General features: G+C 41.4%; 1 protein-coding gene across 5 annotated transcripts in view; it reads right to left on the reverse strand.

The window, feature by feature from the left end:
- LOC307035274 (interferon-induced protein with tetratricopeptide repeats 1-like) overlaps positions 1–12,515 on the reverse strand; it is a 36,386-nt gene that overhangs the window by 15,513 nt on the left and 8,358 nt on the right. Inside the window, exons 1-2 of one of the 5 annotated variants that reach the window (XM_079674389.1) lie at positions 8,961–9,292; positions 5,046–6,809 (exon numbers count right to left, since the gene is read on the reverse strand). The exons of 2 other annotated variants lie outside the window; for them this stretch is intronic. In XM_079674389.1, the coding sequence (XP_079530515.1) occupies positions 5,519–6,809; positions 8,961–8,968 (1,299 nt within the window). In that variant the 5' untranslated portion in view covers positions 8,969–9,292 and the 3' untranslated portion in view covers positions 5,046–5,518. Of the gene's footprint in view, positions 1–5,045; positions 6,810–8,960; positions 9,387–12,515 lie in introns of those variants that run through there. 2 more of the 5 variants (XM_079674386.1, XM_079674390.1) reach the window with 2 other exon arrangements.

Raw genomic sequence — 12,515 nt, forward strand, 5'->3', positions numbered from 1 at the left:
TTTGGCAGCGACGTGCAGTCAGGGTAGGCAGACCCTCACCTGCAGGGGCGGATCTAAAAAAATATTCATGGGGTGGCAAGAGGGTGGCAGGAGATTTTGAGGGGTGGCATCCCCTGGCAGAAGTATATGCTGATTTAATCACAGTCATATCAATCAATGTTAACTTGGAAAGCCACAATATTTATTTTAACTCAACAACATAGGTAACATTATTGTGGCACATCAGTAAAGCCTTAAATATAAATATATAAGGTGGCAGACTTAATTTAATTAATTTTAACTGAACAATAACTGAATGAGTTTGTCTCACTCTTAGACCAGCATGGGTACCAAATCTATGCAGACTGCTGCAATAAGTATATTAATGAACTGTCTTGTCGATTTTTGTCTAAATTAGTATGATACTATTAACAATCATATACTTCCTATCAGCTGTCAATCACTGTTATGATTCACATATTCAGTGTTATTATTAAATAAACTATAATTTTTGGAGGAGTTAATGATGAATGTTCCACAAGATGCTTGCTCACCCTCCTTCAAAATTTGAAAGACAAGTAATTACTATCATATATCAAAAGAATCAAAGGAACAGTTCAGCGCCCACAAAGAAAAAAAAATATTTACACACGTAAGGTCATCATCTTAACAGTTTATTATGCTCATCGAGTCATCCGTGAGCAGAGCATCAAGTTGGCATGCCGATAACAGCTGAATGTGGCGATTAACATCTTGTTCAGCAAAACGCCTCACTAACTTATTAAGATTTAAAGCTATGGGGCGTTTTGATTCAATGCTGAGTACATATCGAGGATTAAAAAACTAATGTCACAACAGGACTTAGAGAAGCTTGTCCATGCTTTTATCTTTAGTAGACTGGACTACTGCAATAGTGTATTCACAGGGCTGACAAAAAAATCCATCAGAAAGCTGCAGCTGATTCAGAACGCAGCTGCACGTGTCCTCACTAATATACCAATATACAGTCTATGGTCCTCACTAACATTAAAAGAGTGGATCACATCAGTCCGGTTCTGAAATATTTACATTGGCTTCCAGTCGGCCAAAGAATTGATTTTAAAGTACTATTGCTAGTTTTTAAATCAATAAATGGCTTAGGACCAAAGTATATTGTTGAACTCCTGCATAATTACGAGCCATCAAGGTGCCTCAGGTCTTCTGGGACGGGTCTGCTATCGGTTCCGAGAGTAAAAACAAAACATTGGGAGGCAGCATTTAGCTTTTATGCCCGACAATCTGAAACGCTTACTATTTTTAAATCGAGACTAAAAACCGCTAAAAACATATCTCTTTGGCTGCTTTTAATTTAGCTGCTCATATTCACACTACAGTAGGCCTATGCCTTTTAAACATGTATTGTATACCTGTGGTGTTTATTTTTATTATTTTATTATCTTTGCTTTGTAATGCCTGTTTTAAAATGCCATTATATGTGTTTTTACTGTATGTATTCCTAAAAAGTATTTTAATTAGTTTTGTAAAGCACTTTGAATTGTCGCATACAGAAAAGTGCTATATAAATAAACTTGCCTTGCCTTGCCTTGCAGCCAAACTTGACAGGCTCTTCTCTGTCATTGTTGACCGAAAATACCTCATTCCTTCAGTCTACTTGGATCCGAAATGCTTCTCGTTTTGCGCTGTCCCCCTGTTCAAATGAAATCGCAGCCATTCACATTTCCAGGCTCGATGCCAGGGCCACGGGAGGGGTTACAAGTGTTGCATTCACTTGCACTCGGACATTAGAGATTTTCTCTCATAAATGTCCGATGAGCCACAACTTTTCTTTCAAAACAAAGCTGCCAACTGGGGTGGCAGCTGGGGTGGCAAGGCATTTTTCTGAGGTGGCAGCTGCCACCCCGTGCCACCTCGTAGAACCGCCACTGCTCACCTGTCATACTCCAATGTAACGGAAAAACAACTAAAGAAAAACTAAATAGTAATAATAATAAAATGTCTTCACTGATCTATGATGTAAGTGTGATTAATGTATGATTCCAATCGCTTTTTAAAGTCAAAATCAGCAAATTTGCCGAGCTCCTCTACAACTACGGGTAGCGATGATAAGTGAGGCAGGGACGAGCTCTGCCTCTCGTAAGCCCACAGTAACTTGCTGGAGCGCGGGCACTAATTTAACGCGGGCTCTTATTGGGAGCGCGCTCAAGCCAGTTACTGTGGGGTGAGGTGAGACACAGATGAGCTCTGCCTCACCTCAGAATGTGTCACCCCACAGAAACTGGCTGGAAAGCGGGCCCTAAGCGCATGCCTGTTAACATCTCCCTGTATGCAGAGGCGCGGGAAGGTATTTTGAGTGGGGGTGCTGAGGTGCTGGACTCCAGTGAACACTATTACGGGCACTATAGAGCACACACAAAAAAAGTCCCTACACGCAAACACACAGTAAACCCGCGACTGTTACAATGAAGGCTCAATAATCAGTTCACGGCATATAGGCAGGGGTAAAATGCAATTTTTTACGAGTGGGGAGTGGACCTCACCTCCTCTAGGGGGGTCCGGGGGGATGCTCCCCCGGGAAGATTTTTTTTAAATATTGAAGTTAAAAGCATCAATCTGGTGCACTTTGAGAGCAACATTAAGAGATCTATGGATACATCTCTCAACACCCAGATGAAACACAACTGTAAGCAGATGTTCTTTTTCTTTATGGATATTTTACAAATCACTCCCCTTTCAAACTGTCTTCTTGTTTTACTGCCATATAGTATTTCATAACTGTTTTTCCTTTATTCTCTTATTTTTTTAATAACTATAATGATCATATGAAGGTGTGCCGCGGAAATAATCTTTTGAATAATTTTTGACCAAACCGTTTGAGACCCACTGAGATAACTTAGACTAAAGTTAACTATCTAAACACTCAGAGAGTCCTTTAGCTCACCTGAGCCTCTCAGTCTGAGAGGAGAGCTCTCCTCCAGCTTGTTGTGGAACAAACAGCTCCGTATGTCCGTTAGTGCAGCTAGCTAACCAGATGCTAACAACACGGTCCCTGCTGCTGGCACCGGTCCCTCTCTCTCTCCCCCTCTCTCACACACACTAAATGCAATATTTCCGCACACACACAGAGCCGCGAGCTTGAATGACACAAGCACACTTTTATTTCCATGCAACTCTCTGATTGGTCTGGTGTCTTGCCTCTGTTGCATTCACTGAACACGGGAAATTACAGTCCTGCTGTCCTTTCTAGTGTCTTGATGAGGTTCACGTAAAGCACGGTTAATGTATTATATTATTGAGGTAGAATTGTCCGGGGCCACAGAAAAAATATTCGGGGCAGGCCAAAATATTATTTTACCAACAATGTGGAATTTATTGGCTACATATTACACAGATTATGCACAGTGGGAGCAGACAGGGGAGCTCCGCACCCCCTGCCTGCCGCTAGGGGGTGCTGCAGCGCCCTCAGCACCCCCCTTCCCGCGCCCATGCCTGTATGTCACCAATGTAATGTTTGTAGATCCCTTTATTACATTTATCCTCGCCATCCATAGTTTCTAAATAACTTATTTAACGTATATGATATTTAGGCTCGCTGGTCTCATCATATAACGGCAATGAAAAAAGCAGCAGGAGAGGCAGCCATAACCTCTGCCGCACTGAAGGGGGCGCACGTGAGCCCACAGGTTCTTGTTGCTACTGTTATTCTAAGCAGAGACGGGAGACACAAACAACAAACTAGACTTTTGAAACTACAGGAAGATTACAGTAGGAGGACTTTTACAAAAAACGAATAGAGATTGTTGTCCAGAAGGTTAGCATGGACTTAATCTTCAAGTCAAGGTAAGACCACAATTGTAATGAAAATGGGATCTTACTAAGAAAGAACAATCCAATATTTAGATTTTGGGTATCCTTTTGTTGAACGGTCTGTTTAAAATGAATCGAAGCACCAGACTAAAAAAGCTTTTCAAAATAACCGAATATTTTGATTAAGGTCAAAATATAATATTTGTAAATCTGACTCTGAAAGAGTCAGTGCCTCACCAGCCATGAAGCTCACCGCACGTCACTGTTGTTTGGAAACCACTTCCTGTTGACAGGGTACTGCTGAACTAAACAAACAAACACTTGTTTTCACATAAAAGTTCATCTTCTTTTATAGGAGCACTGTCTTTCATCACCCCTTATCCCTGGGGGAAATTCTCATACAGCTGTTTGTGTTTATTGCTCATCCTTGTTGACTTCAAAGTGGAACATTTAGGCACCTTGTGTGCAGTACTGCTACATGTTCTATAGCGTATATGCATGTATTTCACGAATAGAGGTCACTACAGTGGACAGCTATTCAAAAGGTGTTTTCTTGTATATGTATATGGGTTTTGATGGCATAGTTGCACATCAGCCACTCCATAGGACCCTATTGCATCCTCCCATACACTGCCACTCAGTGGAAAGTCAGTGTAAGTGCATGATACATTTCTCTAAAACCAAGATAGACGACAGAAAGCCAGATGGACCGAATCACTAGTATATATCTTGCCAATCCTTTTATGGAAAGCGCCCCCTGCAGGTATAACAATGTTGGTGACATCAAGTAACAACTAAGGAATCATATAATTCATAAATTGTCAAAGTATTGATTTTATGTTTGTAGGAAATTGTGATTAATCACCTGTCCACTAAAGTGGACGTCATGCATCACTGGCTACATTTAAACTAGAATTCATACGGTTACTGCTGCTGTTGTTCTTGAAAATACTTCATCTGCAATATCTTTTTGGGCCGTAAATCAAGATACTTAAGTTATTATAAAACATTTTTTCAAAATGTACATGTCTTCAGTTCAAACTTAGACGCATACTGACCACCTGAGTGGACATATAGCCTACAACTCTTTTTTTTTTAAATTTGAAAAAACTAGATAAAAAGAAACTAATGTTCAAATCTTGTTTGTAATGCCCCAAGAGCAATAAGAACACTTGGTAAAAAAATCCTGACTGACGTTTTCATAATTCATGCATGGAGGGTTAACCCTAAAGCAACCAGGAAACCAAAAACAAGTACATGTCTTGATTTACACAATGCATTTTTATTGTTTTTTACAGTATAGAGGCACTCTTGACATACAACCAGTTGCATCATGCAATACTATTGAGGTTATACATCCATAATATATTGAAATACCAATCACACATTTTTATATTACACAAATAAAAGCTTACGGCAAAGCACATTTCATAGGTCATAGAGTATTTTGCTAGAAGGATGGAATACATACACATAATTAATTAAAACAACATGTCAACAACCAGTGTTATAAAGGATTTGGCTTGTTTCCTAAATCGAGATAACTACTGCTGACAGTTTTTCAGTACATGAGCTTTTAGATATATCTTTAAACAGCCTCTGTCTACTAATTATGTGCAGACACTTGTTGAAACTGCCTTTAAAGTACACAGCTCAATCAATAAGTATAGATTATTTTCAGGCAGTGCAATACCTATGTTTTTCTCTGATTGTTCTCCCTGAGCTGTTAAGAACACTATGGCTCTTGCAGGTTTGCCAGAAACTCCCTTATTTCTCTACACATGCTGTTCCTGCCTTTGTCTCTAATGATCCCCAGAACTTTGATGCTGTCCTTACGAAAGAAGGATTGGTGCTGTATCTGTGCTGCCTTCATGTGATATCGTATTGACATTTTGCGATCCTGTTTTTGGAAATTTAAATATTTTGCGTAGCTGTTGAAAAGCACCTGTTGGCCTGGAGGTTCCAGATCACTTTTTAGCAGTTCCTGATATATCTGCTCGGCTTTAGCCTGACCATCATGTGACGTGCGTGTGTATATCGCGGCAAGGTTTAGTTTCCTCATAAGTGGGGAATCAGGGTAAAGAGCAATCACCTCCTGATGGAGACGGACTGCTCTTTCTAGCATGCTTGTCGTTGGGGGACTGTCACTGAAAAGGAGCCTCTTTTTGTAGCAGAGAGCAGCACGTCTCTTCAGATAACGCTCATCTGGATGGTTCTTCAGAGCCTCTTCTGCCAAATCAATGTCCTCATCGTAACGTTTTCCGTAAATCCATAGCAATGGTTTTAAACCACTGTAGCTGCCGACAGGACTTCTCAAAACCTTTGTGGCTAACTCACGTGCTTCATCTTCAATACTTTCTCCTCTCTTAGCACGTTGACAAAGGAAGTGAGCAGCAAGGTACAAGTTCTCTGGATCCTGTTCTTGGGCAATTCTCATTTTCTTAAAGATGTCATCATCCAGCCCTGTCCTGCTGTGCTTAGAAGCATACAATAACGCTAAGACATGCCAGCTGTTCCACTCCACCATGTCCGGCTGCATCTCGATGGCTCTCTGGAAGTAATCTGCAATCAGGTTCATGTCGCCGTTAAACGTCATCAGCGTATAGGCTTTTTCAGCGTAGATCTCTGGGTGGAGCTCCTCCTGGGATAGAGATGGGTATCTGTTATTCAGGGCGTCGACCTTTGACAGGTAGGCCTCGCTCTCTGCTTGGTCTCCCAGGTGGTGGTGCAGCCAAGCCAGGTTCCCGTAGTTCACCACCAACCAGGGGCCCCCATCTGCATTTCTCATCTTATTGAAGGCCTCTGTAGCCTTGTTGAAGAAACTTTGGGCGTCTTCATTGGATCCCAGCTTGTACTGAATGAACCCTCGCAGGTTGTAGATGTGACCCAGCCATCTGTTTCCATTATCAGTACCAATGTCTAACAAGTCGTCCCTACAACGTAAAAGTAAGGACCTGCTGAGGTCTAGATCCCAGGTGAAGTGGCACTGCAGGGCCTTCAGTCTGGACGCCAGTGTTTCAGCAGCACTAATAGAAAATAACAAAACAAAAAATATTTTAAAACATCCTGAATAGTTTAATACAAAATGCCAGAGGTGTGGACTCGAGTCACATGACTTGGAATCGAGTCAGACTCGAGTCACCAATTTGATGACTTGAGACTCGACTTGACTTGCGACTCGACTTGGACTTGAACACCAATGACTCGGGACTTGACTTGGACTTGAGCCTTCTGACTTGAGGTGACTTGATCATTTAATTCAGAGGTCTCCAACACGCCGATCGCGAGATGCCGCTAGAAGAGCAGACTCCCGTCGGGGAGAGCAGAATCTTCAGCCACTGCAACTCTTGCTGAGAATCCTTGCAGGCAGGGGCGGGTCTTTATTTAGCTGGGCCACCATGCGGCCAATCATATGCGAGGACACACTAGGATCATACCATTATGTGAAAGAAGGGTGGGGGGCACAGCACGTGTAGTGGTACAGGCCAGCTGCACAGAGCGGACGGGGAAATGGATTTAAATGCAAGCACGTCGGAAAAAGTCAAGAAATTTGCAAAAAACGAAAAAAGAAGTAGCATCTGGCTGCATTTCAATGATATTGGAGAAAGCAAAGCTGAGTGCAGAATTTGTAAAATGAAAATAACCTTCAGAGCAGGGTTTTTTTTTTGGTAGTGCACTCACAATTTATTGCCAGAGGTGGGAGAAGTTCAGGTCTTGTCCTTGAGTAAAAGTACCAGAGTGTAGGAATACTCTGATACAATAAAAAGTCCTGCATTCAAAATGTTACAAGTAAAAGTACAAAAGTATTAGCATCAAAATATACTATACCACCTGCAGGGAGATCTAGATGCAGGTGTTCTTTTCCCATAGAGACCGCCTCTCTGCACATTAGCCCTTGCATAAAGATAGATTGTGGGTCCCTTATGACATGTTGTACACAGTGGAAATAAACATTCTGGTTACCTCAACATCAGGGATCTTATACATTAAACTCCTTCTGAATCAAACCGTCACGGTAGCCTTACCTTACTGATCCCTCTTAAATTAGAAAAAAACACGTTACTTTACCAGCAGAGAGAAAATTGATTATTAAATTATGAATCTGACTAATAAAGAGCAGTTTGATTATTAAGTATTATTCCGTTGATCTATGACATTACATTTGGTGAAAAGCACATAATGACTTGTTTAAGACTCGTTTTGTCAAAGTTTAGGACTTGGACTTGACTTGAACTCGCCCATCCTGACTTGAGACTTGACTCGGACTTGCAAAACAATGACTTGGTCCCACCTCTGCAAAATGCCTCTGAAGTGTGCAACATTTGAATACACACTGTTTAACTAATGTAGAGGAATGGAAGGAAGGAATGGAGTACAAAACACTGAATAGGCGGATAAAATTATCCATTTAACTTAAAGAACTGAAGATCATCATAAGTGAGGGTTGGAACGTAGAACGATTGGTAAATGGGAGACTTGCCTTCGGGCTCAACTCCCCCTTCACCAGCACAACACATGCATTACTGCTGCTTCTGTTTCAATCTGCCTGTCAATCTCACACTCTACTTCACTACCTCACAACTCGGAGGGAGCATTCCACCGTTTTCCGGCATAGACCCATGGCTTCAGACTTTGTTTCTTTCTTCTTCAGCATGCAGGGACTAGAGCTCTCATTTTGTTGGGTAACCCAGAGTTGTAGAATGAACTTTGAGGGAAGGATTTATTGTATTTGTGTTAGTTGCTGGAGACAAAAGAATTGAGTTCTACAAAGTGTACTGTGTTTGTGTTTGAAAAGCTAAACATTATTTAATATGCAACAAGGAATAAAGTAACTTTAATGAAGCAGTAGTAAAAAGTGGAGGCAACATAAGAAAGAAATATTAAGGGAATTAATGGTTAAAAAGAGTATCACAATAACAGAAGAGTAGGAGGCAAGGAAGGAGGATACAATTAAGTAAGGTATAGGGTGGTAGGATGAAATGTATGACATTGAGCAACAGAGTCGATCAAAGCAGACAGGAAGTGTTACGGTGAGTAAGGGAAATAAAATGGTCATTCAAAAAATATATACTAAACAGATGGATTCAGCATTTCTCCTCCTGCTGAAACATAACCACGAATACATTATTCAGTAATATGCCAATTATTAGAAAAAAAGCAAAACATAATCAACTCACCTCATCATTCAGCTGTTTCCTCAGCTCTGTAGTTCTGTAAATGTTAGGATGGGTTTTGCTCTTGATGCTCTGGTATAAAGTCAGTGATGTGTATCTTCTGTCTCGCTGTAAAATATGGGATGTTTTTGAGCACGGAGCTTTAAATGCCCACAGCTAACAATACAGGGGCGGGGCATTTATGCATTCATCTCATGAACCGCCTCCTCGCCCTTTACTTCTGTTCTCCAGGAATGGAAACTAAATCTAAAGAATTATCAGAACAAATGCTGGGCGTGCCAGAGTTTCAACTGTTGCACAAGTTAATCGACAAGCTCCTTCACCTAGAGAGGATCTGTGTCATTCTTCTTCTGGGCTTCAAGTAACACACACACACACACACACACACACACACACACACACACACACACACACACACACACACACACACACACACACACACACACACACACACACACACACACACACACACACACACACACACACACACACACACACACACACACACACACACACACACACACACACACACACACACACACACACACACACACACACACACACACACACACACACACACACACACACGTAGATACACTGTACTGTGTTTGCTTTTAGGGTTCTGTCAAAGTGAAACTTTTCCCTAAGGTGCATTAGGGCATTCCCTTTTCCGGAAAATAAATGTATGTCAGGCCAGGAATTAAACATCCAGCCAGGCCACTTTTGCTGGTTTCATCGTCTACTAAATAAGAACCAGGATTAGGATTACTATTATATATATATCAGTAATTAAGAGGTGTGACGACCCCTCCACACCACTTGGCGTTCTGTGGTCTCTCTCTTCCCTTGTTTGCAGGTTCCAGTGCTGTCGGATGATCGTGGACTGACGAGCTGCACCTGGGCAGCTGTTATAAGACGGCCCATCGCGTTTCGGGAGGCCTCTCAGGGCTCGACATTATAAATGGCCCGCTGGCCCGGAAGCACTATTTAGACACCCCGGGCCAGCATAACGTACTTTCCACTTGCCCGCTCGGGCCACTAAAAATATTGCTTTAAAAAAAAGAATTGTCCTGTGGTATTGGTATTTTGACTTGCAATTTAGTTAAATGGTTTCGTTTATCAACGCTACAACATAGCGTTTTGTGAGTCAGTTGTCGTTGTTGGGTGAAAAGCAAACAGCTGTTTGCTGCGGAGTGTAGAATGTCTAATTTTACCTACCCTGTTCTTTCAAATAAATGCTAAATTGTTGCTCAGATTGGCATGAAAATCACTGCAGCGAGAGATGGAGCACGCCAGATGTTCTGGAGGGCCTGCGGCTCTGACGTTTAAATATTTTTGTTGGCACTCAAAGACGAGCGATCCGAGGCTGGTTTCGGGGAACTTTGCCAAGTTTACTGTCAGGCACGCCTCACTCAACCGGTCGAACAGTTTCTTAATACGGGCCAAATGTTCCTCCCACGTATCGCTATAGATCACAACGTCATCCAAGTACACGGCACAACATTCCAACCCCGACACCACCCTGTTCTTAAGTCGCTGGAATGTGGAGGGAGCATTACGCAGACCAAAAGTCATCACGTTATAGGAGTATAACCCTGAGGGTGTAATAAAGGCGGAGATTTCCTTGGCTCTTGGGGAGAGTGGAACCTGCCAGTAACCTTTTCAAAGATCAAATTTGCTTCCAAACTGCTTAGAACCAACCTGATCAATACAATCTTCCATACGAGGCAGTGGATCGGGTTTAGTAACAGCATTAACCTTCAGATAATCTGTGCAAAAACCTAGGACTTTTATCAGACTTCTCCACAAGCAGACAGGTCGATGCCTGGCTTGAACAAGAAGGTTCGGCAATGCCATTTTCGAGCATGTACTTGATTTCTGTAAGGATACAAGTTTTGCCCGAAAGACATAGAAAAAAAAGTAAAATCAAAGCAGGGAACCCCGTGGTCTCGGAATTCACATGTCCACAAATAAACACTAGGGGGCCGCAGATTCACATGGAACACACACACACACAAATTCCATGTGTTGTATGTAATTATTAACAAATATACTAAGTCTGACATCTTCATTGACATTTTACAATCAAAAGGAATGAAATGTTATTTCATTTTTACAAGTGGCATGTTTGTATTGAACAGGTTATTAAACAGTGGAATAAAACGATTGTAAACTATTGGAAAGCACGGAAAATGTGTGTGTATTGAGATGAACCATTAAGATGACATAAACATGAAGTCATGAACACTACCCAGACATTAGTTGTCTAACTTGAACCTAAGACACTTGTAGCCTGTCTCTGCATTCCCCTCATTCCACAATAAGGGGAATGTCAACACGGCCGCACTCTGCTGTTCCTCAGCACCACTCCCCCTCCCTCCTGCTGAAATTATGAATGAAAAGCGTAGTAATCATAGATAACACGGCAGTGTCCGTGACAGTTTGTTTTCATCTGATTTCAAATAAACAAAGTCTTGGTTTTAAGAATATTAAACTTGTTTCACCAAATTCAGATGATAAATACAACTTTTAAGCTTGTAACGGCATAATTACAAGCGGCAACTTAACGTCACAGCCGGCATAACAACAGCCGGTGTTTCTTGTGAGGGTTTCCCCGGGAAACAAACACATACACACAAATGCGTCACTAGGAGTCTAGTGGACGATATCAGTACTACAAGTAAAACAAATTAAAAATATTTTTTTTAATATTTTTTTTAATTAATGACGTTGTTTAAAAATTGTGTACCCATCACTTTCTTGCACTCAGTTTGTTGCCCAAATCCCAGCCATCTGTTTCCATTCTCAGTACCAATATCTAACAAGTCGTCCCTACAACGTAAAAGTAAGGACCTGCTGAGGTCAAGGTTCCAGGTGAAGTGGCACTGCAGGGCCTCCAGTCTGGACGCCAGTGTTTCAGCAGCACTACTAAAAAAAACAACATAAAAAATATTTTAAAACATCGTGAATAGTTTAATACAAAATCCAATCCAATCCACTTTATTTCTACAGCACATTTAAAAACAAAAGAGTTGAACAAAGTGCTGTACATCAACAACTGTACAAAAAAACATAGCATAAATACATAAAAAACAGACAGGACATGAAAGAAATGTAAAACACGAGACAATGAAACCAGATCAGAAGCCACAGACTGAATAACTCTCCGACATGACGTAAAAACAATACAAAACACTCGTAAGATAAAAACCCAAATTTAAAAGCACAAGTGTCACCTGGTCTGTAAATGCAAGGGAAAATAAATGGGTTTTTAAACGAGATTTAAAAACAGGCAGCGTTGGAGCAAGTCTAACCCTGAGGGGCAATTCGTTCCATAACTTTGGAGCTGCAACAGCAAAGGCTCCTCGTTGCTTTAACCTTGATTTTGGGACGACCAGAAGGAGTCTGTCAGCAGACCTCAGTGTGGGTGTGTACGGTTTTAAAAGATCTGCAGGTACGGTGGGGCTAAACCGTTTAGGGCTTTGTATGCAAACAGCACAATTTTAAATTGTATTCTAAAATGGATTGGTAGCCAATGTAACGAGGCGAGTACAGGCG

Source organism: Notothenia rossii (assembly GCF_949606895.1).
Source record: "Notothenia rossii genome assembly, chromosome: 4".
NCBI lineage: Eukaryota > Metazoa > Chordata > Actinopteri > Perciformes > Nototheniidae > Notothenia > Notothenia rossii.